This window comes from Phaethon aethereus, assembly GCF_964289735.1.
Source record: "Phaethon aethereus genome assembly, chromosome: 1".
Lineage (NCBI taxonomy): Eukaryota > Metazoa > Chordata > Aves > Phaethontiformes > Phaethontidae > Phaethon > Phaethon aethereus.
In genome coordinates, this window is record NC_138575.1 from 215,173,670 (window position 1) to 215,201,081 (window position 27,412).

Consider the following 27,412-nt stretch of genomic DNA (forward strand, 5'->3'; position numbering starts at 1 on the left):
TATTCCAAATTAGAAAGCTATACTACAGTGTTATATAAACTTCTTCTCCTTTTGCAATTTCAAGTATTAGATTGCCTTTTTCATAAGATAGTGTTCCACTTCAATTTGGACAATCAAAATCTAGCAATTCATAGCAGGTGACTATTATGTCCAACTGTGTCACTACATTTACACCAGTAAAAGCCTTGTTCCTAAAATAAAGCTTACTCTTAGTTTATCAATATCCATAAGAAAATATGTTTATGCATGTGTTAATATTTCTATAGATTAAATCAATGTCTATATTCATGTTATTGACCATACATACTATCACAGTGTAGTCATATTTAAAATAACAAAAAAACTGTAAAATATTATCAAAGACTAAACTGGGTCTGGTCTTGCAAACTTATAGAAATAATCGTAGATTCATGGAATCATAGAATGGTTTGGGTTGGCAGGGACCTTAAAGATGATCTAGTTCCAATGCCCCTGCCATGGGCGGGAACACCTTCCATTAGACCAGGTTGCTCAAAGTCCCATCCAACCTGGCCTTGAACATTTCCAGGGGTGGGGCATCCACAACTTCTCTGGGCAGCCTGTTCCAGTGCCTCACCACCCTCATAGTGAAGAATTTCTTCCATATTTCTAATCTAAATCTACTCTCTTTCAGTTTAAAGCCATTATCCCTTGTCCTATCACTATACGCCCTTTTAAAAAGTCCCTCTCCAGCTTTCTTGTAGGCTCTCTTCAGGTACTGGAAGGCTGCTATAAGGTCTTCTTGGAATTAGTCCTTGGTATTAACTGAATGGGCTTACCAAGTATTTATTTTCTTGTACATTAAGTGCATGTTGCTTCGCAAGAAACCAAAGATGAGCCTTGATTTTGGTTTTGTATCCAAGGTAAATATGACTAAAGTCAGGCTGGTGCTCTTCACCTTAAGGACATGAAATCCTGCAGATATTTGGCAAAATGCTTCTTGCAGATACCACGATATATATCTCTAATGTATAGAGATGGGGGGCTGGCAAAGAGAGGAGAGGGAAACGCCTACAGAACAAAACCATATTTTTATTAGACACAGTGTGTTAATTCCAGATTTTGTTCTGTTGGTGGAGGAATAGAGACCAACACTGAATACATATTTTCTTTTTTTAAGAAAGGATCATGCATGTGAGGAATGGTGGTAGGGTTAAACTACAAAGTCCAGATGTATGTTTTTAAGATATTTTATGTCTATAAAATGGAAAATTTGAGACCTGTCAAATATTCTGGAGCCAATTTTCACAGGGTCTCCCTATGCTGCTGGAGAGCTGTGAAATAGCCGTAGGATAAATGAGAGAGAGGTATTTGCCAACATCTCTCAGCCCAACACAAAAGTTGCATGCAAATGGAATTGAAATTTTAGTATCAAGCTTAGGCTCAATTCAACAATATTTATGCAGGCACAGTTTCTGAAAGTCTGTGAAAAAGTGCTGGAAAATGGATTCTTGTATAAGTTGCAATTTCTTTGCACCAATATTGTAAAAATCTGTAGTAGCAAATAACTCGGGCATTTCAGTCTCAGTGAAAAACTGTACAATAAATAGCTTTTATACCTCACTGCCATTGGTTCACACAGACTACCACTAACCTGAGAACTGGCATTAGTAGGCACTTTGTATAGACAAGTGTCTAAGACTCAAGCAAATGAAATTTTCAAATACTGTTTTACAACTGAACGGCGAGGTCATTCTTCGCAACATTTGAACTGTGATGAAAAAAAGTCTTTTCTCAGAAAAAGGGGAGAAAAGCTTTCACTCATGTCCTGGCTTGAATTCTTCTTTGATAGTACTCAGGCATAGATTGTGTTTTGAAGAAGCCAGAAAAAAATTATGATGTGCCCTCTTGCTTGACCAAATATCCCCAGATGTCCCCAGTTATGTAAGTCTGGCTTGCACATTCCAACCTTTCCTGGTTGTGACAGACATTAAAGCACTGTGTGTTTCTTCTTAAGAGCTCCCTTTGGTATTTTTTTGTGCCAACATAATTTCTGTATTCAAATTCTTTTCCCTTGGTGCACTAGCCGTATATATAATGTTATTCATCAGATAGCTGGATAGTGGTTTTTTAAAAGAGATTTTCATGTAACACTGAAAAAACGATCATTTCAAAATTTGCTTTGTAGCGGTAAACATCACAAAGAATAGTGCATTAGTAATTTGATAGTTGTACCATACTGCAGTAGGCAACTATATTATTGTTTACTTTGAGCTTCTTCCCAATTTTTTTTCACAACGTAGCTGATGCAGCCCATACTGTTTAGTGCAGATGTGCTCTTGATAGAGGTGGTCCCCATTCCGTTTTCCAGAAGAGCCTAATATGTTGGGGAAAGATTTCTTTTGATGCTCTAAAAACTCTAAAAGCAACTATATCTTCTAAAAGCCACTAAACTCCCAAATACATTGGGAATGCTTCATTTTGCTATTTCATTCACCCAGTGCTAATCCCGTCATGAGCTGGGAACAAGTGTTCAGTGATCATATGAGACAAAGCTGTTCCAGAGCACTGGCTGTGAAATTCTTTAATACAGGGTGTAGATGAATTTCATTTACCACCTATTTTTAGGCAGGTTTGAGGTAAGCTTTAGCCTAGTTTTTACATTATATGATTATCTATGTCAGTTGTCTTCTGAGATTGGTCTAGCAGTGCATATGAGAAGTTAATTCATGTTACTGCTTCTCATCTGCCTCTTTTTTTATTCTTCTCCTTTAATACCTTTTTTTGGCCTAAATTACATGAAAATCTCTCACTTATACAGCATTCTACAAAAATGTACAAAATGTATCATCAACATTATGTCCCTGCAATCCTTTCCTCTGTATTTAATTCACACTTTTTTTCACTAGGGACATTCTTTTACTGTGTTTGAACACTGACGTTAATAAAGCTTTGGGGACTCAAATGCTGTTAGATCTCTCCCATCATACTGAAGAGTTGCACTGGTATCAGAAAGAAAAGTTTTGGACTGTAACAGATATTCAGTGTTATTTCTCCTTTCGGACATATATATCGCCTCTCTGCTTTTATACTGGGCTTTTTCACCTAGCAATTCCAAATACATGATGAATATGAAGTCTCCAGAACAAAATTCTGAAGACAATCATGTATTAGTATATTTGCTTTATGTGAAAAGTGGTTTTGCAGTTAGCATGGCACCATGGTCTGCGGAACATGGGTCAAACCACACTTTGGGATCTTCTGCCTCATTGTCCCATCTTCAAACCGGGACCATAGCAGTGCCTTCCTTACAGGCACTTTCTGGGGACTAAGTCAACACTATGACCTGGTGGATGCTATCACTGAGGCCATGGCAGTTTCTTTTATTAAAAAAGATAATGAAGTCTACTTCTAGACCAAGTCTAGAAGAAAGCCAATGTTACTGAGCCATTCTTGCTTTCCTGGTGTAACCACAAACTTGGCCATGGACTGGGTTCACACACACAGAAAGCTCTTCATGATGTCCATGCAGACAAGCAGAAGATAAGCTAATAAGTTGTTAGTGGCAACTGTAAGCCTGCTTGTATAGTGACCACACAGTATATTCTTTAAGACGTCTCGTTCTCAGTCTGACCACACAGTTTTATGCTGGCAAGCAACACTTGCCAACTACTCTATGTCTTTTTATGAGATGCAGGGGAAAGGATGTCCCTATTCTGTTAAGTTCAACCTTAAATTTTCTTGGATACGGCAAGTATTTGAAAAAAAAAAAAAAAAGAAGCCTGGGCTACAGTCATCCCTTATTGAATTTTTGCACCATGATCTGTTTTGATAAGTGAGAACAAACCAGGTGAGAAGAAGCTCAGAGGAAGGTAACTCTGCTTGCTTAGTTATCCCATGAAGCTGCAGGGAGATTTGGATCTTGGAAATCCAAAATGAAAAAGTACAAGCCTGATTAAAAACTCCATGTTGTCTAGCTTCTACAGACAAGGGTAGTGTTGTTTAGTATTCATAAATATGAAATTTTACTAATCTTTTTTAACACTGACTTAATGCTACTTGTCAGCCAGCAACACGATTTTAATTCCTAAGGAAACAACAGTTAACAACACAAAATACCAGGGGAACAGAAAGACTAGGCTTTCCGGGAGACATGTAAAAGCAGTATTTCCAATTCTGCAAACATGCATTTAACTTTGTGCAAAGTATGAATTGCATTAAAAAGGGAGTACTCATCTGTGGTAATTTACATCGCATCATCGTCAGCAGGATTGAAACGCCACCGTAAGAACCTTGCATACGTGACAGCCAAGGTCATTTACAAGTATCTGAAGGTTGGACGCAAAAAGGGTGGGAAGGATTTGTTCAAGCAGCCACACTGAAATTAATAGTGTGAAAATAAGAAAGGGCAAAGCTCCTTGATAGTGAAATCAATTTGGATGTGGCATAATCTGCCCCAAGGGAAGTGCAAAATCCTAGATAATTTTTCACATTTAAAACAAATGCGCTAATCTTAAATCCTATGGGGAATAACACTGCAGTGCTGGGAGAGAAGTGGGGGGGTGAGGTGAAGGGAAAAGAGCTAAAAAATAAACCTCTCCCAGCTCTAGTGTCTGTGTGTCTGTGATGAGATGCTCGCAGGTCCAGCATCGCAGAGCTGTGCTGGGGTCCAGCGTGGGCTTTAACCTCACTGGGCTCAGTACAGTCATATGGGCAGTGTGAAGGTCTTCCTCTCTCTCAGGACTGTGTCTGGAGTTAGAAAGTGTATTTGATGTTTGGCAATGTTGTCCCAAATTTTCCTCTACTCTTTTATTTTTTTTTTTCCCCAAAAGTAACTTTCCCTGTTAGAGCTGATGTATGCCCTCAGCTACTGGTCCTGCTAATAAATCTTCGCGCATGTGAACCTGTCTCAGCATCACTTGTGCAACAATGGTGGCGAAAGAGCCTCAGAGATCAACAGTAGCGTTGGTGTGCCCTTGGCAAAGCTTTGGGACTGTCTGATCACCAGCCCAGAACCACAGATTTTCCTACAGTGTATACTGTAGGACCTTTATCAGCTCCATCTTCATTTCTCAGGTTTGATCAGATATTTTCTCATATCTTTTTCTTAAGTCTGTTTCCCAGTTGACTGTTGGCGCTTCTTCACATTTGCAAATGAGATTGAGGGTTTTGGTCTCCCCTATGCAATTGTTTGAATTAATGTCACTAATAAATAAAGCTGGAGCAGGTGTTACCTATCTCTGCTGTTACAAAACCCCAACTTGCTCCTTTATCACTATTTTTTGTGGAATCATTTATTTGTGCAATCAAGTGCTGTGCACTTGCCTTGTGCAAGTGTAAACTACGGCATAAAATGGACCATTGCATAAAAAAAGTAAGTTGCATAAAGACCTTTATTACTCTAATTTTGTGAAGTAGTAGTGGAGAAAGATTTACAATACCTACATGCCTTCAAACTATTCACTGAAAGGTAACTTATCTTTTGAACTGCCCTTCTGAGTTAAAAGGAAGAGTGTCCGCGTTCACAGGTGACCCGTGTAGCAGACTGAATTATGGCAAAGATCTGGCTCAGGAGACAGTGAATCATACCAGGCTCATGGTTTTCATTTAAAACATTGATGCGTTTAGGCCTTATAGCCAAAATTATAAAAAATAACGGCATGGGCAAACAAAGACACTGGTGTGAGGTTTATGTAGGAGGTGAAGTTCCTACATCTTCCAGAAATGTAGCTCACATTACCACTCTCTCAGATGGGATATCGAATTAGATGGACTTTGGCTTTGACCCAGGTTGGCAGGTCCCGTGTCCCCGTGACCTCCGAAACATGGCTTGTGAGTCGCAAAGTCAATCCTAACTGAACCGCTTGAATATGAGTAAGCCAGAAATAAAGGTCTGAAATACGGAGACTGTGTCATCTTGATGAGTGTTAATGCTTAGCTCCGCTCTTCCGGAGCTTTGTGTGAAATATTACTGGAAGAAAACTTTGTTCTGGTTCTAATTCTTTGACAATATCTGTTGCCAATACTATACATTTTTCTTTTCAACCACTTTTTTAGAAGAAAAGCCAAGTAACTATGACATTATCTATACGTACATGCAAATTTCCTACCATTTAATTCAGGATATTAGACAAGAAGTTATAAAAATAGCACACACATGAAGTTAAACTCAGCACAAATTTCTGCTGAAACAACTTAGAAGAAAGCCAATTAACTCTCAGCTATAAACTTTGGTATTCTATCTGTGCTAGCAAATTTTCACCGTGTTATATTTAATCTTTGACCAATTTAGACTTTACACTACATATCTTTATGTCAGTGACTCTCTTAAACATTTCTCTCACCTAAGCAGGGATGGCACACACTTGTTTTGGGATAGAAAGCACTGATCCTATAGTCCCTAATGTTATGGCCACCTAAGAAACCATCTCATCTTATAAATAAACTCTGCACAATTATCAGGCTGAAGAAACTGGAAAATCTAGGAAATACAGGTATTTACATTGCTCATTAACTGATGAAATTACTCTATTAGTATTTTCTTTGACTGACAGGCTGCAATAGGCAGAAATATTTTTCACTATCTGAATCAAGTTCAACCCCAAAACCTTTATTTCCCACATTTGCTACTCTATTCCATTATGCTTACAAGTTGCAGATATTCTAATTTGTACTTCTCAATAAAATGCAAAATGCCTTTTTTTTTTTTTAAACTGGAAAACAGACCTTAAGTTTTTTTACTTTATTATTTTTTTAATATGAAAGAAAAACTTCTACTGGATTTTTAAAAGAAGGCTATGAAAACACATTTCTTTGCTTCAGCTGAGTAAAAGCCTCAAATTTGACTTGACAGTATTTTTCATAATTTCTAGAGCTGTTTCACCACTTTAAAAAAACCAGGTTCCTTAAGGCATGCCAGTTCCCTGCTAGAGCCAGCACTGCTGCTGTGGCATAAATTAAAACCGAATACTCGTTTTCCTTTACTTTCAACTGGGACCTGGGCCCAACAGGCATTATTATTAAATTATTGGATGTTGTTGTGGACTGCCTCAAGATATCCTGGAGCAACAAGACACTGTACAGTTAAATTTTCCTGGCTATGTGCTATTTCATCAACTGAATTTCATTTGAGGACTTCAGCCCGTGAGTGCCTCGGGTGCTGACGACAGCAGTATTTCTAATGTGCCTTGCAGAAACGCTGAGCGAAGTGTGTTCAGCTCAAGGGGAACGGCCAGGGCAGCCCGATAATACGGGCTCCGGTCAAAACAGATGTGGAGCCAGTGGCCACTGCCTGGCACCAGCTCCGGCTGTCTTGAAACGTGAAGACAGGACTGCGGAGGATGTGAAAATGCATGAAAGAGCAAGGGCAGCTGGACAAATGAGTGCCAGCTTTTCCTCTGGCATGGGGAGAAGAAGTCTCCTCCAAGATACAGGCTGCACTGGCAAGAACGATGCTGAGATCTCATGCTTTCATGACACCCACTGCTGCCCTCATTTTTGGGGTCTTGCTGCCTTTTCCAGAACTGAAATCAAACAGAGAGAAAAAGAGAAGCAAGACAGCAACAAAGCCAGATGGAGAAGAGCAATTTATTCCTCCTCTCCACGCTGGGCAGTTTCACACCAAAGCTCTGGAGAGGTTCTTCAGACCTACTAATGCCCTGTTCCAATAAAAAGTCCTTGTGCAGAAAATACCTCTGCTCAGTAATTAGCTTTTAATAATTTCCACCAGCTTTTTTTGACTTCTTATAAATTCAAAAAGAAGACTCGTCTTCTATAAGACATGAGTCTATAAGAACGAGTTGGTGAGGAATTCGTGCAACATGATTTCACATTACTTTTTTAGCCTTGTTATTAATTTCCATTTTCTCACAGAGTAGCACTCTTGAATAATTGCTAAAGAGTAACAACTAAATTCCAATATTGCAGAAACATTGATTTTGTAAGTGATTTTATGGCCGTCAGTAATGGAGATGTAAACCCAGGAATGTTATGACATGAATGATTTCCAAAGCTTATTTTAAGCTACACACATGAAAAAAAAGTTCTTATGCTCTGGTTAGAGCAAAGCAAATTTCCATCATTCTGAGACAGGGGAGCGTGCAGTAAAATACTGATTCACAACTCTTGCAAATGAATGACGTGCCGAATGATTTTCTATAAAAACCTCAGGACTGAGTACAAGGGGGTTTTCTTGTCTGTAATTTTTCCACCTGTAGTATACAAGCAAGGAAATTCAGGAGCCTGCATTATCTCCACAGCAACAGTGCAATTCGTATGGACACCTCAGGAGCTCTATGCTAGGCGGAGCAGAGGGCTTACCCCTGCACATTTCTAGGTAGATTTCCCTAGCCTAGCCTAGCCTAACCTAACCTAACCTAGCCTAGCCTAGCCTAACCTAGCCTAGCCTAGCCTAGCCTGACCTAGCCTAACCTAGCCTAGCCTAGCCTAGCCTAACCTAACCTAGCCTAGCCTAGCCTGACCTAGCCTAGCCTAACCTAACCTAGCCTAGCCTAGCCTGACCTAGCCTAGCCTAGCCTAGCCTAACCTAACCTAGCCTAGCCTAGCCTAACCTAGCCTAGCCTAGCCTGACCTAACCTAGCCTATCCAAGCATTTATGTTTTTCACTTGGCAAAGTGGTAATGAAAGAGTATATTCAGAATACCTGTTACAAGTGCCTAGTTTATTCACTGCAACTACTAGCGCAAAGATCAGTCCAGAAGAAACGGCTGAGATGTCTACGTCAGGCTTTTAAACTGCACAGTTTGAATAAGCCCTTCTGGTTCTTAAACTTTAGATTATCACGTCCAATCCAGATAAAGCAGACAAGGACTGCAAATCCTTATCACGCCGTAGCCTTATGAAGCACTGAAGGGCCATAACCCTGCCGCACCGTGTCTTGAAATGGCTGCTACGTTTTTCAGGAGGTGCAGCCAGTTAAGGCTCACAGAAATGGGATCCACTGCATCCAGCTTTAAACATTCACCCGGTACGTGCCTGGGGCAGAGGTGGTGACCCCAGGTTCCCTTTACGGTCACTGCATGATTTATTACATCTCTTGTAGACAACAGTGGCAGGTTGGCACTCTCGACCATGAAGAAAGGAAGAGCTGTTCACTTTGGGATTTTTGAGGAGGAGATAAATACGAACGATAATAAAAAATACTAAATATGAATTTAGGAGACAGCAAATTTGCCCTAAAAAAAAAATCAGCTAATGTTTTAAAACATTTACAGAATTGTCCCAACATAATGTGTAAATAATATTTCTGCAGGAAGCCGCATTTCAGGCTTTCCAATTGCGCAGGTAAAATATTTTTGTGACAGGTAAAAGTCAAGCTAGAACATTACAACCCATCTCTGCGTGTGCTTCTTAGACATTTTCTAGAAGCTTATAAATAAATGCCTAATGGAAGCATATTTTATCTAGAAATTATCACTCCAAGCAAATTATTAAAAATAATAAACTATTTTTAATATCAGTGGGTGTCCAATAACTGTCTGGCACTGAGACAATAAAAATTCTTTGTTTTGCGCAAATTGCAATGTGTTTGTTGAAGTGTTATCGAAGAATCATTTTGTTTATACAGCCAAGGCCACACTGTGAACCATTCTGGATGCTAAATGTTACTAGGAATGCTAAAATGTTTTTAGGAATCAGATCAGAGTGGAAATACTCTTGTTTTTTGAGGGCCTGCCTAAACCAAAGTTTCACTTCATATGTTTCTAAACTGGGGGACTAAATTCGTATTCTAACTTTTTACTCTAGTCTGCTATTTTTAATGTGACTGAAACAATATAACGGTCCGTAGCAAAAAACACATACTAGGGCTCAGGTGAACTTCTGCTGCACTTAATGGAAAGGCTCTTTGCCTTCAGCACATTAGAAACATGATGTAATGGAAGTATATGAGAATACTCAGTTCAGTTGATACTGTAAGTGGAAGTAGCCCCAAGGAATGGAAAAAGATTTTTCAACTAAAATTTAATTACACAGTAAAGACTGACATTTTATTCCTAATGGTCAAAATTAATCAGAATTGGTAATATAAGCCTTACAGGAAAAATGTTATATTCTGCAGCCTACTGCTAAAAAATGCCATTCCAATAGCCATAAGAAGGGCAAGCTCGAAAATTTTAGACCAAACTAAAGTGCTTTAATAGTCACAGAGCAAAGTAAACGGCAAGTTCATCCTGATTGTTCATGGTCTCATCTGGGATCACGTCGGTGGGACGTGTGTCTGCGGGACAAGTAAGTTCCATAAACTCCACAGCCCGTGGTCCTTGCCAGGGCTGGGCTGGTGCTTTAGCTGTGCCCTGCCTTGCATCTTGCCCATCCCACTTCACCTTCCTGGTGCGGCTTGACCTGACTCATCGCTACGGACTTGCTGGGAACCACGGGGCTGTGGACCAACCTCGGTTGTTGCCACCAGACTTGCTGTTCGTGCCCTGGGAGTGCTCTGGACTGCACCCCTCGTTGTGAGGCTGCTGTCACCCTTGGGTCCTGGCGGAGCAGCCCCCTCCTGCTGCTCCCCAGCCCCGCACTGCGTGCGGGTTATTGTCCTTCAGCTGCTGTCCTGGGCAACAGAGCTGACGGCAGTTCACTCTGCCCGATTTAACCTTTAAAAATAGCAGAAAGTATAGAAACAGAACAGCAACACTGCAGCTGCATCATTCACTGGCTGCTCCTTAAAAACTACAGTAGCAGCAGGCTAGAAAAAATATAAAAGGGGCAGATTCCGCAGGCAAGTACACACAGGCAGATTGCTCCCAGGCATGTCGCTCCCAGGCATGTGTACCTCCAGTTCCCGAGGTCTACAGCTACACAAGCCATCGTTTTTCTATGCAACAGTCGCCACACCAGTTGGAGGCTAATTTATAGCTGAGCTGAGCACTTACTCCAGTAAGAGTGCTCAGATTTCTTTGAAGAATACCCTGCAGGCAGCTGCTCCCATTAAATAGCAACAAGAAATTAGAAAGACTGGGAGAGCAGAGGAAAGTCAGGCCAGATTGGTAAGTAGGGACAAATCTGGCTGAGACCAAAAATAAAGAACATTTAATTGTGTGTCAGTGCCTACGCCACCTTCACTAGCCCTCCTCCATAATCGTCCTTGCGGGTAGGTGTATACTGCTTAACTTACATTCAACCTCTCTTCTTCTTAGTAAATCACTCCACCTGTGATCCCGCACGTTCTGGTGTTTGACACTTCCATTATCTTTTACTCGGTGTCTGCTGCTATTTTCTGATCACCAAATTTAGAGGGGGGAAAAAAAGGCAGAGGCCCCTCCCTTCCTCTTTTCATGCATGTCCACACCAACGGGGACAAAAATACTATTCCCAGTCCAGTATCTCTCCTTTCGCTACTATTTTGCTACCGACTGGAAGGAATTTAGAAAATAAACATGATTAATCAATTGAGTGGATCATTTTATAAGGAAAACTTATGGGTCAATGAGTGTAATTTCTGGGGCATGTCAGAGGGTCTACTCTCTGTATGCAACGTAACCCACTGGTGAGTGTGTTTTACGAGGCTCTCCAAATCAGCAGCTAGCTCCACAATGAAGATGCATGTTTTCAAACGTGCTCAGGTTGCAGATTTTCTTCTGCTTCTATTATTGTCTCAGTACCAAACACTTTAAGAAATCCATTTGTTATGTAAAATATTTTTAGAAGAGGAGTGCAAAGAAAAGTTGGTAAAAATACACTGAATATGTTGAAAACTTTCTGATTATGGACTACAGAATAGTTTCTCCCTAAAAGTGGTGAAATTATATCCTTAGAAAACTTAAGCCTGGTTAAACACTGGTACATGTTAGACTCGATCGTCGACTGGCAGAGAGGGAGGCTAGATAAACTAATACATCTTTATGCTTTCTAATTTCTGCAAAGCAGGGGTTCAGTTGGGGTTATCACCCCTCTCTCTGCGTTGGTACGCCAAGATCTGCCATGGGGAACCGCGAGCACAGACGCTGTACCCGAGACCAGGGCAGGTGTGACTGCAGGTTCTGCTTGGTGAAGGTGAAGACAAATCATCCAGTCTCCATATACATTGATAGAAGAAGAAATAACAACAACTGCAGCACGTTAGCCATTTCTAATGGTGAGGAGAGCGAAGCACTGGAGTGGGCTGGTTGGGAAGCGTGTGCAATTTCTGTCATGGCAGGTCTTTAAGTAGAGGTTAGACAAATCTGGGAGACAGGAGGAAGGTACAGAAGACAGCCTCAAGGCAGGGGTCGGACTCGGTGACCACCTGAGGTTCCTTACAGACGAATTTTTGTCTGATTTGATGACTAAGGCTGAGAATACCATGATTTTGTAGAGTATAAATTGTTTGGAAATAGGTGTGGGGTTTTTTTTTCCTGAATACTAAAGAAGCTGTCAAAACGTGTCCTACATATCAAGTCCTGAGAAGTCACTGGATTTTGACTTTTGGAGGAGAGGTGCATTGAGTATGCAGTGGGTTTTGTTTACACCACAATACTGAGTTTGCTATCTCAGTCAAGTTTGGCTTTTCCCTTTCATGCCTCAGTGCAGTGTTGCTAAAGCGACAATAAAGCAAGAGGGTGACCTTACATTGCAGGCAGGGCTGTGGGATCTGTAAACAGAATCTGCTCATAAGAAATACTATTAAATGCTATCAAGCTTCTGACTGTCATAATGAATCCATTCAGAGGCACTTGAAGGGGCAGGCTGAGTGCAGTGGAGGTGATCTGACCGGAATATGAAAAGAACTGTGGATGTTGAGCTGTCTGAATAGCAAATAGACTAATGGGTAGTGATGGAGCAATATGGTGTGGGTCACAGCCCAGGACCTGCACTGCTGATGCGCAGCAGAGCTGCTGGGAGAGATTCTGGAGGGATGGGGCAGTCCCCTTTCTCAGCAGGCACCTCGTCCCCGTTCAGCACCCTGCCGAGCAGCCTCACTAGTTCACTAATCATGGACTGAACATCCCCCATGCACCCTGACACGCGCATTAAAAATTGAGAGATTGCGAGAGGCGTGACATTTATCTCACTGGGAACTGAAATTGGGTATTTGTCCCAAAGACAACGTTCTGGAGCCGCTGTCCAAATCAGGTGTGAAATGAAAAGGTGTATGGTATAAAAAACCCTGTTGTCTGTATAAAATTAAATTTTACCTAAACATTATGCTTCATGATAGCGCAACACTTCTCTGGGAACAGGCAACATCCATGAATATTAGAAAAAAAGGTGAGATGTTGATAATGGTCTTTCCAAGAGCTACAGTTTCCACTATAAGAGTATTTTCAAGCAAGTCGGAAAAGAGTATATGATCTGACAGGGAGAAAAGCAAAAGAGATGCTATTTTTGTCTCCTGAAAGACTGGTTGTAATTACAACAGTTGAGAAAAAAGCAGGTTACTGGCTCATCTCTTTTCCCTATGAAATATTTCCACCATTGTTTGACATTCTTTTTGATTCAGTAAAAAATCTGAAAAGCCTTCAACCACTGTGGGTTTTAGGATTAGAAGAGGAAAGGCTATTTTTGTTCAGCCTGAAGCCTGTGGTAGGGAGAATTATCAAGAGTGCAGTGTGCTGCTTTGGCAGACGTATAACCCTGCTCACAGCTGCTAACACGTTCTGCTCCTTTTGGTGCAAAGGTGGGCGTGGGAAGGTACTTGGGATATGAACTTGCGTTCAACATACCATAAACCATACTTTTTAATTAAGTTTGTGCTCACATAACTCCTGTAGCTTCCTCCAGCACAAATATCAGACATAAACCTTTGGGCTGCTCTATTTTCCATTGATTATTCATAGACCAGTGGGCCCCTTAGACTGAGACAGCAAATGATTAGGAAATTGTACCTGTGTTAACTTATCTTCATTTTTTTTTTTTTTCTGTTTGAAACTTTAAGGTAGACAGTGTCCTGGAAACCCTGCCCTTTGCTGCAGTAGCATAGGGCAGCTGTAGGGAACTGGAGGGTGGACTGGTTGCTTTGATACTTCAGCCACCTTCAGTAACAATTAGAAAAGCTGGTATAATCCACAATTATACGAATGAAGCTAGAGACTGAATTTGGTCAACTCAACCGAAGCACAATCTTTGCTTGGTGAAATGAAGCTGTTTCTACCAGTATTTGTATTCTTTTCCTTATTACCCAGGTGTTAGCATCGCTTACAGGTTTGGTATCTTTAAAAATGTTAATAGAATCTAGGATCCTGATGATAGCTCTGAATCTGAACAAATAAGTTTCTGTTGGACAAAATAAACAGAACATGAAAGAAAAGTAGCCCTATTGGGTTAAACCAGAGATCCAGTTAGCCCAGTACCTTTTTCTGAAGTTGTCCAAAAACACGTTTAAAAGAAAAAGTAGAAGCATGATAGTTCCCCTTTTATAACCTCTCTGCTTCTTGAAATCAACAATTAGTTTGTCCTGAGGTACATAACAAAAGTGTTAAAAGTTGTCATTGAATCCATTGCTTGCTAACTTATCTAACTGCTTTTTAACTTATTTATTTTTTATGCAATATCCTGTAATAATGAGCATGGGAATTTAATTATTCATTGTACAGAAAGGTACTATCCATTGCCTCATTTACACTTGAGACCAGAAGATTTCCCTGGAGCTCCCTAATTGTGATTCACATTCCCTGTTCTTGTATCTATCCTGATTTTGTAGACTTTTATTTTACAAGCCATGGATTGGAGGAGTCCAATGAAATGAATTAAAAATATTCCAAATAACATTTAAAAAAAAAGCTGAATTCCTTTTCTGGATGAGGTAATGCACCCAAGTTTGGCTTGAAAAAGAAGACATTTTGGTCCTTTGAAAAGATTATCATTGTCGCTGTAGCTAGCCCTACTAACAGGTTTGTCAACTGTATTGCTGAGTGTTCTTAAACACCTTGCTAGTGAGACACAAGAAGCTGATCAGCTACAAATGTCACACTATCTGTAATACTTTCTTTGTATCTTATCACCGGATTTGGGATTAGAAATGAGGTATAAACAGATGAAAATGCGTAAGACTTTTAAAACTTGTAGAATAACTAGACAGTTCATATTTTAAAATCATAGACAGAAGTTATCTCTAAGAAATTTTGGCACTATCTCATAAAACATTTACTGTGGCTTATTAGCTTTTAAAAATTGCTCCTATAAGGGAAGAAAGGAATCAGGGCCAGCAAGATGCTTCAGGTAAAATCACAACAGGATAAACCTATGCAAAAAAACCCAAGCATTCTCTGTATTCAGTTAAATTTTGGTAAAAAATGCTTCCATGCACATCCCCTGGCCAAATTTAGAAGTATCACATGAAAAGCTATTCTCCCAATTTCATCTTTAGAGTAAGTTAAGACAGTACCACTTGCCCACATGAATGTATGAGCACAAAGGTGCAACACATACACATAAGCCCATTCCTATCTGAATTTTAGCTTGATTTCCAACAGAACAGTTCTTCTGGGCTTACTGCAGCTCTGTTTATCTGGACTGAATTTCTTCCAGATAAAAAAAGTAAAGAACGCACTGTTATACAGCTTACATCACTTCTTTGTGAACACTGAAAGGCTAAATGGAAATGTGGAACCTTAAAATGCACATACATATATGTGTACTCAAACACCTCATTTTACGTGTTGATGTTTAACACTTCTTCCCTTTATGCTCTTTCAAAAACAAGCCTACATTATCTTTTCCCAAAATGCCTTGAAATTGTGGGATTTTTTTTTTTTAATAGACAAAAGCAAATTTTAGTAAATACTAACGATAGAAATTGTGCTCCCAAAAGGGTACAATGGCCTTGGTCCGTAATTATGCAATTTTCTAATCATTGAAACAAACACTGATGTGAGTGGCTGGAAGATTAATGTTACACTGATGGCAAAAATAGAAAAACAATTTGGGGAATCAAGAGGTAATTAAATTCTTGACAGACTCGCTTGAATAAGGACCATTAGTTATATGAATGACTTATTCCCCCAAGGCTTTGCTTATATACAGGAAATAGACATTTAACAAGTTATTTCATTGGCAATATAAAGCTTATTATCTCCCCAAATAAATGGCAACATTAATTTACAGGGTTGCAGAGAGTGGTCATTTCAAACTAAAAAATGGAGTTCTTACTGCTGAAGAAATGCAATGAGATGAATAAGTCCTTTCACAATGCAGTTCGTTATACATTTTATACCAAGCTATCTGCGTGTGCAAATAACGCGCAGAGGCTGAATTCTGATTCCATGTACCTTATAAATATGGAAAACTTGTTTCAGTCCGTGCGATTATTCTGCATTTGCGCTGAACTCGGGAGCTGTTCCATAGAGCAGAACCGGGGAGTATTTGCAAGTCTGAAATATTGTTTTTCTGGCCTGTAGAGGCTTGGGACCCCTGCGCTAGGAAGGGCACGCTCACGGCAAGAGGAACTTCTTACTCTGCCACCCCGTCCAGGTGAAAGGACAGAATAAGCTGGGATAAAGGAAGCATTATGATTCCCATTACAGGGGGAAACGGCGCAAGAAGAGATTAAGAATGAGAATTTCAAACTAGGCAGAGGACCACAGGAACAGCAGGGCTGGAAGGGACCTGCTGAACCGCTCGGTTCTGTCCCTTGCTAGCACCTACTTACGACTGTGTCTTCTCATCACCCGGTTTTGGCCCTGCCCTGTGTTGTCTGCAGCCAAACAGGACTTTTTGCTGACGGTTTCTGAAGCTCTGTCTCTTGGTTTGCTCACAGAAGCCCTCAGCTGTGTATCCCATGAACGCCAGCTGGGCTGTTTTCAAAAATAAATCCCTGCAAATGTATTGTCAAGTATTTACTGCCGCTGCAAAGGCAAGCTACGCTTCAGCACAAAAATATCCCTCAGCGGCTGGGACTGTGGGCATTTCTCATGCTGTAGCTCTTGCCAGCCAGACGGCAACGTACGGGATGTTAGACATCAGGCTAGTGAAAGCCGTTGGCTGTTGGGCACAATAAGGCGAAGCTGCAGAGCCGGAGCAGCAGGAACGCTGTTGTGTCCCGAGAGCGCTGGTGGAAGGGAACGTGCACTTTTTTGTTGTCTGGCCCGTCGTGCCTGCTCTGAAACACACCCGTGTTCAAAGTCTGTCACAACCGTCAGAGCAGAACATCTGAAACCGAAATTTTGCATCTGGGACTCTTCGACTTCCAACTTTTTGTTTGAGATTTAGCAGCTTTTGAAGTCAGGGAATTTACACGTCTTGCCTTGTTTCATTGAACAATTATTCATCTGCATCGGTTTTTAACTTCTTCTCTAACCATCATTTAGCTACAATCACAGCTATCACAGAATGCTCTTTTTTTTCTTAGTATCTTCCAATTAGGATGCACTGCCAGTCAGTACTATTATAAAAAGAATATTTAATTATTTAGAATATTATATCATACTAAACTCCTGTCTATATTTCACTATACTCCAGGTCTTGGTTGCAACAATCTAAATATCCCTTATGTTGCTAAAGTTTTCTCTACTCTGGAAACACATTAAAAACAAAAAATTAATAATTAATTTTGTAATAATAACAATTACAAAGTGCAATTTCAAAAGGTTTTGTTATTTACATACCCCTTTTGCATCAATTACACCAGGTTTCGCATTGAATTTCACCGTCTTCAAACGTGCACGCTCCTTTCTTTCAACTCTGTGGAAAAGAAAACACAAATGAAACACATGTTGATTATAGCAGCGTTGTGTATGATATGTTTGATATTTGATCTCCCAAGACCATTGGTCGCTTGCTATGCTTAAAGTGAGCATTTAAAGCAAATTTTATAAATCATAAAAAGAGAGACACCAAGCCACTTCCTTAGCCACGCAGCAGTTTTTTGGCAAACAGGGGACTGGAATTTGAGGAGCCTTGTTTGTCCTACACCAGCAGAACAGCACTCCCTCCCAACACATGTGGGAGTGTGGTAAAAGCATGTTAAGGATAGATTTACCCTCTCTAATTTAAGCTATCTAAAAATCAGGCAATATTTAGAGTTGTTCTGTGGACAGAGGAGTGAAACAAGGACAGAGAGAGCATAAGCTGTTTGCCTCGGTGCTTTTGGATGTGCACTTTACGGTGGAATAAATTTCTCTCTGTGCAGGCACATTTTTGTCGTCCTATAGAAGGAACTTTAATTCCCTAACTTATATAAAAGATGAAGTTTTAGATCATCCAAATAAGGTAAAACGAACCCCACCATTTCTGAATCTATTAAAGAAAAAAACAAACCAGAGAGTTCAGAGTCATGGACTACTTTAAAAATACCTTAAAATACTTTAAAATTAGCTTAAAATGCCTTGCAAAACAGCGTGTGACACACAGAGGTGGTGGATGGTGTCTAAGCTCGTGGCTTAGTCTGTACAGTTCTGGTATTCAAATATTTAAAGAAAGTTTAAATGCTTCAATTAAAAGCCTCACAAGGTATTTGATCCTGGTATCCATAGCTTCAATAAACACAGCTTGGGAGAGGAGTAGTTGTATTGTATGTGCAATGCCTTCAGAGTGAGAAAATATTGAGATCTAAAAAATTCTCTTTGGGAGAGAAACACATATCAAAATCATTGGAAAGGAGCTGATGCCAGACAAGTGAATTCTAAAGAAAACACAGTTTTATTTTTTAATGCTGAATATGTTTAGCCACCAAAATAATATAGAAGAGGAATGTGTGGCATCTCGATCCATTCGTATCTTAGAATCAAGTGTGGACAAAGACAAGTTACAGTGCTCAGGGAAAAAAGAGATATATAAGGCACTTATAAAGGTTATCGCACTAGATAATTCAGTGTTTTTGTTCCTAAATTTTATGGATGAATACCCCGAATTTCCAGTATTCAATGAATGAGCATTATTTTAAAAACATGTTAGTAAAACTTACAATCTATTAGCATACTGAAATATACGCAGTAAATATTTTACCCGTGGGAAAAACTATATACTCTTAGTATATTTGCAAAGTTCACCATTACTACAAGATTACATATATTGTGTATTTAAAATTTTAACACAGTATGCTTAAATAATGATGCCAGAAATAAAAAAAAAAAATCTAAAACCAGATGAGCTCTCTCCTAAACAAAATCAACCCCCCTGAAAACCAGGTGCAGAGAGAGAAATCTGAAGAAAGGAAGAAGCTATTCACGTCCTTACTCACCTTGACTAATATGGTCATTACTGTAAAAGTGACATTTACTACCTTTGCAAAATCATCTACAGAATCTATCATCTGCGGGACCAAGCAAAAAAATCTGATCATCTACCTATAATTGAAACAGTAATTCTATTTGTCTGAGATCAGGAATTGCTCTAGGAAATCTAAGTCGATTCCTGCTAAGCTAGATTTTAAGAGCTTGGTACTGTATTTTCATTAGACAATAAATAGCTGGGGAAAAAAAAATGTTTTATTATATCCTCCAAATCGGAGGATATTTTCTAACTTTCACAGTTTCCCACAAATGACATTAGAATACATTCCTGCAAATCTCTTGGTTTCTAAATCTGGATAGTAAGAATACCTTGTTTCTGATAATTATTTTTTTAAAATACAAACTCTAATCTTTTGATAGAATAATAATTAACACAACATGTTTCCTTCTGTCTGAGTGGGCTTATATATTTCCTACTGAAACACAGTGGATGCTGGTTACTATAGTTACAGTTTAAATTTAGAATAAATGCATTTATCTAAAAGTGTGGAATATTCACATGGAAACAGCTCAAATGTAGCTTTCAAATTAAATCTATGTTATTAAAAACACATGACCAATCTTAAACTTAAACTAGAAGATTAAGTCCCTTGATAGTACTGGTAAGAAATGAAGACTTGAGGCTGTGTAACTGCCTAAATAGGATGGATGCCTTCTGAGAAAATAATTAGCTCAAATGAACACAGTATTCTACTTATTAATCTGTGTTAACATTTAAACTCATTCCACTCCTGTCTAACTTCCTAAAACATCTGCTTTTAACTTCATTTCTTATTCACTGCGTAAAGAAGATTGGAAATTAACCCTGAAGAGTGGATCTTGTTTATGAAATTCATCATAATTGTATTAGCAGCCACGGGGGCATTGCTGCTTTCTACAGGCGTAGCAGAGAGATGAGGAGCTGCAGAAACATTCTGCATTGCTTTGAGGGGTATATAAATAATGTCATTAAGCACGATTAATCCTCCAGACAAACACACCAACAATGTTCATACAGGCTCAGCGTGCCTGCGGAATACTACAAACATTTCATAATCCGGTACTGTATTAAGGATAGCAACACAGTATTGCCTCCCATTACAATTTTCCTGACACCTTCCACAATAAAACCATTCTTGGTTACTTATAATTTAGCTGAACTGCAAACTTCCAAGCTCAAATTTCATGTGTCAGGGTGATTACATCACTGTTGCTGCCCGAAGGGTCGATGGAATGGGTTAGCTGTGGGAGCAAGGCTAGGATAAAATAAATGGTTTTGCCCAGTTTATAATATACTCTTAAAGCACTTCAGCTCAGGTGCTCTACTGCCTTCATGTCTTGGGTCTGGGGCTTGAAACGTGGTGGTGGGTTGCTCTGGTGTCAGAAATATACCTTTCTCCTGAAGGAATCCACCCAATATCTGAACATCTGGAAAGCTTTGGTGTTTACATGCTCTGGAGAACTCTGTTAGAATTTAGCTTGCTTCTCCAAAGATTTAGTCTTTGTTGAGGTGGTCAGGGTGCAGGACTGCAGTGAACTAAGATGTTCCCACAATTTCTCATTTGAGCTACTTTTGCCATAGAGAGGGGTAAAAAGGAAACTAAAATGATGAAGATAAGAAGCACTGAGTATCAAATCAAAATCAATCAGTTCTTTTAGCATCATTGATCCAACCCTTAGAAAATAAATTTTTAAAGGGAACACTAATGCAAACATTTTTAATACTTTTTTGAATCTTCAATTCTGTAATTGCTACATTTAACGAAAAATAAACTTGACACCCTTTTTCCCAAGACAAAGGGAGTTTAGGCACAAAAGCCTTTTGCAGCAGCTGACATTGCGAATGCCTAACTAGCATACGAGTGTAAATTCTTTACATCGCTTCAGCTGACAGCAGACCTACCATCCCTTGGACAACATTTTGATCAATCAGCTAAGGAGATAGATTGCTTTTAAAGGAAGAAATGGTTCATTTCAAACCATATCCATTTTTCATTCACCCCTGCTGCACAAAGCAGGATTATGGGGCTTTGTGCAAAGAATCAAGTGAAGGGGGAAGATTCCCATCTGCCACATTTGCAGAGGCCCAGATTTGCAGCCCTGACTTGCCTGATACAAATGTTGCTCCCATGCCCCTTGCTAATTATATATCTTCTTGATAGAGCTATGCCTAAGGGAAGGGGGAAACCACGGATATGATTTCCAAAGCTACTTCACGGCTTAAGTCCCGTTTTCAAAAGTGCCTGGGGGTCACTGCAACTCAATGAGATTTCAAGAAATGTTCAGAGACTCCTGCACCCAGCATTCAAATGTGACTTGGGAGCCAAAATGCTCTGAGCCACACGTGGAGACAGCATCGCCTAGCACTACTGATGGGGATTTCACCTCCAGCTTTCCACCAACTCTCCAAGTGTAGCTGCCTGCAGAAATACTGCCGTGTACAGGGAAATGGTCTACGACCATCTGAGATCCGGGGCAGCTGGAGTATATCTTGTATACTCATTTTCTCTTGAAACCTTTCTTTGTAGTAGATGCCTCATGGCCCTTTTTTAAAAAATGGTCAGGATTCATTCTCCTCTTCCCATGTACAGCTAAAAGAGTGGAGAGGTACACTGAAAATATACTCAGCCTTCAGCGTTTCCTCAACAAGTTTGACCTCTGTTCTTTGGGATGCTGTTCTCTTCTGACTCCCCTTCTCAGGAACTTACTAGTGGGATGCAGCACCCACCGCACCACCATGTCTATCTCTCTTCGCATTTCTGGGCACACATTGCTATTGAAAATGGGCCTCTGGGATTTTTCAAAATGAGACTTTCAGCTCTTTGTGTGCACTGCAGACTAGAAGAAATCAAGCATAACTCAACCCAACGTGAACTGTGATCCTCCATTGTCGGGTGTTAATGGACCACTGGGAATTTTGTCAGTGCCTTTCTAAAAGCACTGATCAGTCTTCACAGAAGAGATGTAAAATATCAAGTGAGACATGCTTTAATCTTCAATAACAGCGTTCATCACAGATGTAGAATACGGATGCAAATTACAAATTGGCGTCAGTTATGTATTGAATATCTATAAACCAAATAAAATGGTTACAGTAGCCTAATTTGTACAGATTTGGCACTCACCGAGGTGTTCTGCAGAATGAAAGTTATTTCCAAATGAAGCATGAGAACTGTAGTAAGGACAGCTATCAAATAGAAGCATGCAGCCTAAAATGGATGCTTGATAGACCTTGCTATATTTTCCCTCTTTGTTAATGTGTTTCTTCTTGTCTTGCTTCACCATTTCCCAGTCATCTGCATTATATTTGTTTTTCCTGCCCATCAAGTGAAAGATAAGTGCAAATATATATTACTATTTATAGTCCAAACACATGGACTCAGTCCATAGTTTTTTATTGCTTGCATCCTCTGCACTGTTTAGTCTTGTTTATGTGAGGTCTGAGATAAATTCCCATAGATTCCCATTCTCAAAATTATTTTTGAGCATTCCTGAAATGGTATTTTTGCAACAGAACATGTATTTTTCAGTGGGAGAGAACATGCTCTTGTTCAGCTCTCCACCTTCAGTGACTTGCTTATAGAGATCTCAGCACTTGTTCAATATTTTATGAAAAGAGTAGACTTAATGCCATTAGGACGTGAATTCTCATAAAATTATAGAACAACCTTATTCTGTTTAAAAGCTAAGGGCTGTTTTCCTTCAGCATAGAAGTTTCCCATCATTGCAAGAGAACAGGAAGAGGTTTATACATACACACACATAAAAATTTGATTCCATATTTATTTTTTCTAATTAGATTAGTAAGTATAGTCAGGTAACTTATTTTAAACAAAGCTTACATGATTAAGACATGTTAAAAAGATTTATCATCCAAGGATTAAAATCTTAAGGGATGTTTAGAAAGGTAGACAATTTATAGGAAATCATTAAAAATAAAACTCACTTGAGTGGATAAACATGCCCTCCTGCCAAGCTGAGCAGAGTAACAAATTTAAGTTGGCTTTTTGCCCACAGGGACTTCTGTGCTAGTAAAATGTCTTGTTCCTTGTCCTTAAATGTTTGTAAAACATTGGGTTTTGTGTTCTTTTCCCCCCATTTTGCTCTGAAAGGAGAGCATGTTTACATGCACTTGTGGGGAGAATGTTGTCTATTTGAGAACACAAATATCATACACCTTCAGCTGGTAATGAGATACAAGTTGTGTAACATTTTGAAGTCAGATGTACGTAAACTATCTGAAAATGGCTTGTTGGCTACAGTGGGAGCAGCAGTAGAAGTGGTGAGAATTTAAGCTTAGCCATTCTGGGGCAATCTGTGTGAAATCGCAGACCCAATTACTTCAAACCCACAGACCCAAGTCAAGCAGATATACACACATCACAAAAAATACTGAAGCTTGACATTCATTAATTGGGAGGTTGCTGTTGTGTGGGGCTTGCAATGCGGGAGCTTTTCTGTGTGCAGAAACTCAGAAAAGAAAAACTGAAATGAACTGGTGCGCTAAAATCAATTCTATATCAAATTAAAATCTCTTTACTATTGAATTAGAGCATGTGCCTAATACATGCTCTAATACACTTAATACACTCTAACTTATGGACATTGGTTTCACGTTTTTTCTTGATTTGTTTTAACTGATGTGAGCGTTTCTATGGGGAGGGAATCTTAGACGTAGGCTGCTCAGCTTGCTACTGCCCTTTAAGGAAAGCTGAACTTGTTTTGTTTATCCAGACAATAGGAAGGACTATGAGGCAAATACAAATTCTTGTGATCAAAAGCACAGCATATGTAGAAATTCTAATCTAAGTCTATATAACTATAAATCTAAATGTAACAAAAATCTAGTGTAAAACCAATTCTGTTGGTCATTCTAGTATAAACTAGGAATTTTTGATGATAGGGGAGCAATCTTGTGTAAACATAGTGCACAGATACTATCACAGGCTGCCTGAAACATTGGTACAGGACTGGTAGTTGTGTCCCCTCGCCTTGGAGACCCTGCCCAGCATGATAACTGTGCCCTGCTCTCACCTTCGACATAGCTTGGGTAAATCTTTCTGGCAGGTGTGGAACCAAGAGAAATTTGGCCTGCAGTATTCATTCATTAATATTATATAATAACAACTATCTGGTGACTGTTAAACTACAACTGAAGTGGTTTGCAGCCTCTTATACTGAAGTCCTACTGTTCCCAACATCAATAGGATACAATATCATAACAACTTTATAGCATTGTATTTGTTTTCTACCCAACTGGCTACTCAGTCCCATGGTCGAGAACAACAGCTGTAATCAGACAACAAATACATACTGACAAATGGACAAAATGTTGTTTTGAGATGCTGAAAGGCTTGCAATGATATTTCAGCACTGCAGGATACTGAGCATTTAGTTTTCTTTAATACCCACTGAGGTCACTGGCTGACCAGTTCATGAGATTTGGCCCTTGCACGGGTCAGTGGAGAAACACAGGGCCACCTTCACTTCTTTGTGCTGCCTCTTGGTAACCTTCCTCTAGCCGCAGTGCTGCCCCCCAAAACTCCCACTTAAAGCCTGACTTCAATTTAACAATCAACAAGGCAACAAGTCCACACATGGGAAGCAGCACTGAAATCTAATGGCAAATAGCTGTCAAACTCTATTGTGTCACTACGAGGTAAAGTCTGGTAACGTATCCAACATCTTGGAGAGAATAATGAGTGGCAGCTCCCCTGTAATTACAAATCATGATTTATTCTGGTAAATCTGGTGCGGGTTGGATTAGATGACCTTTAAAAGTCCTTTCCAACCCAAACTATTCTATGATTCTATCACATATATATCATGGAGGAGAAAAAAGTATGGAGTCTTGATTTATCATTCAAAATGTCTTTCATAGCTCATGCTAAAATGTCACTGTGTGGAGGGTTCTCCTGTAAAATGATGTAAAAAAAAAAAAAGCAAAACTAAATCTTGGAAAGCAATTACCATTGCACAGCACCGTAAAAAATTAATATAATGTACTTGTTATGGCTTTCTGTATATATACATATATTTGTATACATGTATATATATACTAAAATAAAATTGAAGTGGCCACTGGCTTTCAGAGCTATTCCACAACGATTTCACTTAGCAGGAATTGTATATGAGCTGTTGCTGGACAGGAGATAAGGCAGTAAAGCAGATAACTATAAGAGTCACCCTGGCACGAGTAATCCCTGGGTCTTTATAGCCTCTCCCTGACCCAAAGTGCAAAAAATGTTACAGTCCCACAGGACAGTATTGCTGCATATATACATAGGCAGAAAAAGGAGCCCAAGCACGACACCAAAACCAAACCTCACCAAACCAACCCCCCAAAAAACCCCAAACCCTAAAGAAAAGGAACAGAATTGAATGGGGGATTGAAAAGTATAAGACAAATATAAAGTCTCTTCAACCTACAACATCATAGGAAGCTGGGCTTGCAGGACAAGTCACAGCCCAACAAACAGCTACAGATGCTTTTTTCCTCCTGTGCTATCACAACGCATATTTTACTGCTAGATATTACATATGCCATATTACATATAGTGCGATGCCTATAGAAATAGTCCCATATAAGTTATAAGAGATCTAGCATCCTGGAGTAAACAGCTTAAATGAAGATTTCCATGCCGTAGTTGCCTCCAAATGAATCCCAGGACTACTCTGTTTTAGATCAAGCCTCTCATACTCAACAATCCACACCTGCAGAGGAGTTTCAATTCTGAATTAGTGCATTCTCGCAAGTATGATGGGATTTATTCTCTGTAGCTCAGCCCTGAAGGCACTGATTGCTCATCCTCCACTTGGGTGGTGTAAATGACCACAGAGGTGCTGGCAAGAGCACATCAGTCTCACTGGCTCTGTGGGAGCATCCAGAATCCACGGAAAGGAAATAATACTCACTTTTCAGCACATTGAAAAAAATAACCCTCTACAACTGAAACCTTTTATGAAATAATAGCAACCTCCCCCCCGCCCCCAGCTCAGGTATATCACATCATTCCATTAGTGCAGGCAGAAAGTCAGATGCCATTGATTTTTCCAGACCACTCAGATTCGCTAGTGAAGAATCAGGATGACAAGTGGAGAGCATGGCAACTATACCTGCATCTTTTCACATTCAAGACTCTTATTTTTAGACTCTAACCAACCTATTTTCATCTTGCCTCTTTTTTTTTTTTCCTCCTCACAGTATTTCCTAAGCCACATCTTTTTCCTAGGCTGTATCATGTGTCTGACCTTGACTAGAGAGCCTCTTACCCTTTGTCCTTGAAAACATCACTGTGCAGGTAACTCAATAAGCTTTAGGCGTTTACATCCTCTCCACCTTACAGAACATACAACTCCACATCTTAATCAGTTGCTTTGTTTTTCTCTTTTCTCCCCATAGTTGTTTTATTATGTATGACAGCTTTCTGTAGCTTTTTGTAATACACACCACACTGAGTGAGCTTTGTGCACATACTTCCCTCAGTAATAACTGAACAGACTTCCTGTTTTCCCACGTGTGATCCAAGGATGTCATTACAACAGTATTTATTCTAGCAATTAATAGTAGGCAAGTATTCCTTTTTAAATATCTAGCAACTAAATCTGTTTAATGGGCACATTTTTTCCATCTTTAAAATTATAATGTTTTTATTTCAATTTATTATACATCTCCAAAATTGCTTTTTGCTGAAAATCCTCGTGTGGTTGCTATTCAAACACGGTCATGATTAGAGAAAATAAGGTCCTTGCAGGGCTCATGTCAGTAAGATATTTGATGGCCTTCCAGTTTACTTTTATGTGATTTAGAACAAGGAATACCATGAGCTCTATTGACACCTGGGCCAACAATTTTGAGACAGCAACAGGTGCTTTATAGAGCACCAATTGTCCCATTTCCCCACTATAAAAAAGGGGCATGATCATCTTTATATTAATACTAAAGCTGAAATAGCTATGAATAGAAAGTTTATATGCAGTATGGAAGCATTGCTGTAAAAGAGAAATGTAATGTGGTTTGACAGATTTCATTTTCCTCCTACCCTTTCAGTTCTTGACCTTTCTATAGGCACTATCAATAGAAGCAGAAAGTAATACGGATTTGTGTGGTAGTTCTGATACTATCAGAGGCTTGTGGCCAATTTTAAAAAAGCACCTAGACAGAGTAAACAATACAAACAATGAGGGAGATTCAGATGTCTGTTCTCTTTCCATCAGTCAGCATGAATCCATCACAGCTAAACAAAGATTCAGATTTAGCCTGGACACTGGATGAAAGTTCCTTCATTTACATTATATGAAAAATT

At 39.5% G+C, this 27,412-nt stretch overlaps 1 protein-coding gene across 7 annotated transcripts in view; it reads right to left on the reverse strand.

Annotated features, from left to right (window-relative positions):
- Nucleotides 1–27,412, reverse strand: part of DLG2 (discs large MAGUK scaffold protein 2) — a gene marked incomplete at both ends in the record, with an annotated part of 787,463 nt that overhangs the window by 28,037 nt on the left and 732,014 nt on the right. For all 7 annotated transcript variants that reach the window (XM_082013954.1, XM_082013953.1, XM_082013952.1 and 4 more), the window contains one exon: nt 17,502–17,577. In XM_082013954.1, the coding sequence (XP_081870080.1) occupies nt 17,502–17,577 (76 nt within the window). The remainder of the gene's footprint in view (nt 1–17,501; nt 17,578–27,412) is intronic.